At 46.1% G+C, this 1,761-nt stretch overlaps 1 protein-coding gene across 1 annotated transcript in view; it reads left to right on the forward strand.

Annotated features, from left to right (window-relative positions):
* LOC104500377 (thyroglobulin-like) overlaps positions 1–1,761 on the forward strand; it is a gene marked incomplete at both ends in the record, with an annotated part of 82,827 nt that overhangs the window by 65,120 nt on the left and 15,946 nt on the right. The window contains one exon of the mRNA XM_010144013.1: positions 1,091–1,198. Within this exon, the coding sequence (XP_010142315.1) occupies positions 1,091–1,198 (108 nt within the window). The remainder of the gene's footprint in view (positions 1–1,090; positions 1,199–1,761) is intronic.

Here is a 1,761-nt window from a genome sequence, read left to right on the forward strand (position 1 = left end):
AACCAAATAGCTACTCAAACAGTGTCTTTCACAATCATACCCGTTAAATATAGCAATATGTTTTTATGCTTCTCTGACACCGTTCCTTCTTGCCATCGGCCATTCTTTTTTTAACTCCAGACCTGAAGGAGCAGCTACTGTTTCAGAGTCACTAGACTGAGAATTGAAACCCCCCCACACTTCCGCAGCAGAGACGTTTGTGTGTGCTCGTGCAGCTATGGATGTATGAACACCCAAAGAGCGTGCGGAGTCTTTGGGCACATGTAGAATGAGAAGTGGTGATACGTGTATTTAGATAATATCACCTTGAGGAATCATAACGAGATGTCTTGCAATAAGGTGTCCTGTTTTCTGCCTGTCTCTCTTGAACTGCTTGTGCTCCTTCCAGCTCTTGCTCCCCCACCTTCCAGCCCCACTTCCTGCGGCAGTGGAAGCTGGGAAGGTTTGGATACGTTTCCTTCACTCATACCTTTTTATTTTAAAAATTTGATCATTTAACTACCTCACTGCGCTCTTCTTGTTCAGCCTTTCTCTCCCAGACAAACTGCACCATATTGATAAGCCCTGCCGGAGGCCCTGCAGGATATCCCCAAAGGTGGTCCCTTCCCTCTTCCAGCTCTGGAAACTCTACCTGAAAGCCTCACACAGATCCAAATGCAGAAACATTATTAGGGATCCTTAACCCAGGAAATATATAAGGCCTTTTACTAGATGCCCTTGCAACCTAGTGGGGCCAGAAGGTGGTGCTTTCTGTTATTACAAGCATGGGGCCCCATAAACTCGACTGAAATGGGATTGATTTTTTTTGCCAAAATACTCCTTATGGGTCAGATCCGATTTATTCAGTATCGTTACCATTGGTCAACACTTCATAAACCAGCAATTTTAGTGAATCCTGAGCTGTACTGGGCTCCTACAGGGTGAACGTGGTTCCCCTCAGTGGACTTGAAGGCAGAGATATGAGCTGGTTTGGAAGATTTCAAGAAGCCTGTCGATATAGAGAGAGGTCTGTTGGCTGAGGGGGTTTTTTCTTACCTTTTTTCTGTGATGTGACTGTGTCTGTTCTCTGCTCCTCTTTTTTTGTTATCAGTGACCAGTTTATCACCTGTCCCATCATAAACATGGCCAATCACTGGGCTGCTGCCTCCAGAGGCAATGTCTTCATGTACCACGTACCCGAGAGCTCCTCACAGAGCAGGTAAGGAGGTGTATCTTATTACGTTTCTTAGTTTTAGAGTTTGCAAGACCAGGACTGTCTGTTTGGACACCCTGTGGTGTAAGTGGGTAAGATGTAGGTAACTCAGATAAACAGATTGGCAAAGGAGGGGTGGGGCTCACAGGGCTCTAATAGATCATTTCTCTCTGTTGGCTCTGTAGGAATACTGCTTCTGAACTGAGGCACTTCAGGTTGGATGTCTAAATCAAATTTTCCTACTCCACCTAAGCTACCTCTGCCAATTCCAGATAGCACTGTAGATTTCTGCTCTGTGTCAGCTCTCCCAGTAAGTGGGGTAACATTTTCTGAGGACTCGACATTAGTTTAACACTGCCCCCTTTTGAAGTCAGCACAGTTGTGCTGCAGCTACACTGACCGGCCAGCGGTGTGCTTGGGGTCTGGGGTGCATTCATTCCTGCTCCAGCTCTGGGACTTGTGCTGAGCCAACAGACTGTCTCATGGGAGGAAAACATATCTGAAGATAAGCGTTTGCAGACTCAGGTTCTATCCATCCTTCATGTTAGCAGCTTGCTTGAGAAATTTTC

This window comes from Buceros rhinoceros, unplaced genomic scaffold (genome assembly GCF_000710305.1).
Source record: "Buceros rhinoceros silvestris isolate BGI_N320 unplaced genomic scaffold, ASM71030v1 scaffold6249, whole genome shotgun sequence".
NCBI lineage: Eukaryota > Metazoa > Chordata > Aves > Bucerotiformes > Bucerotidae > Buceros > Buceros rhinoceros.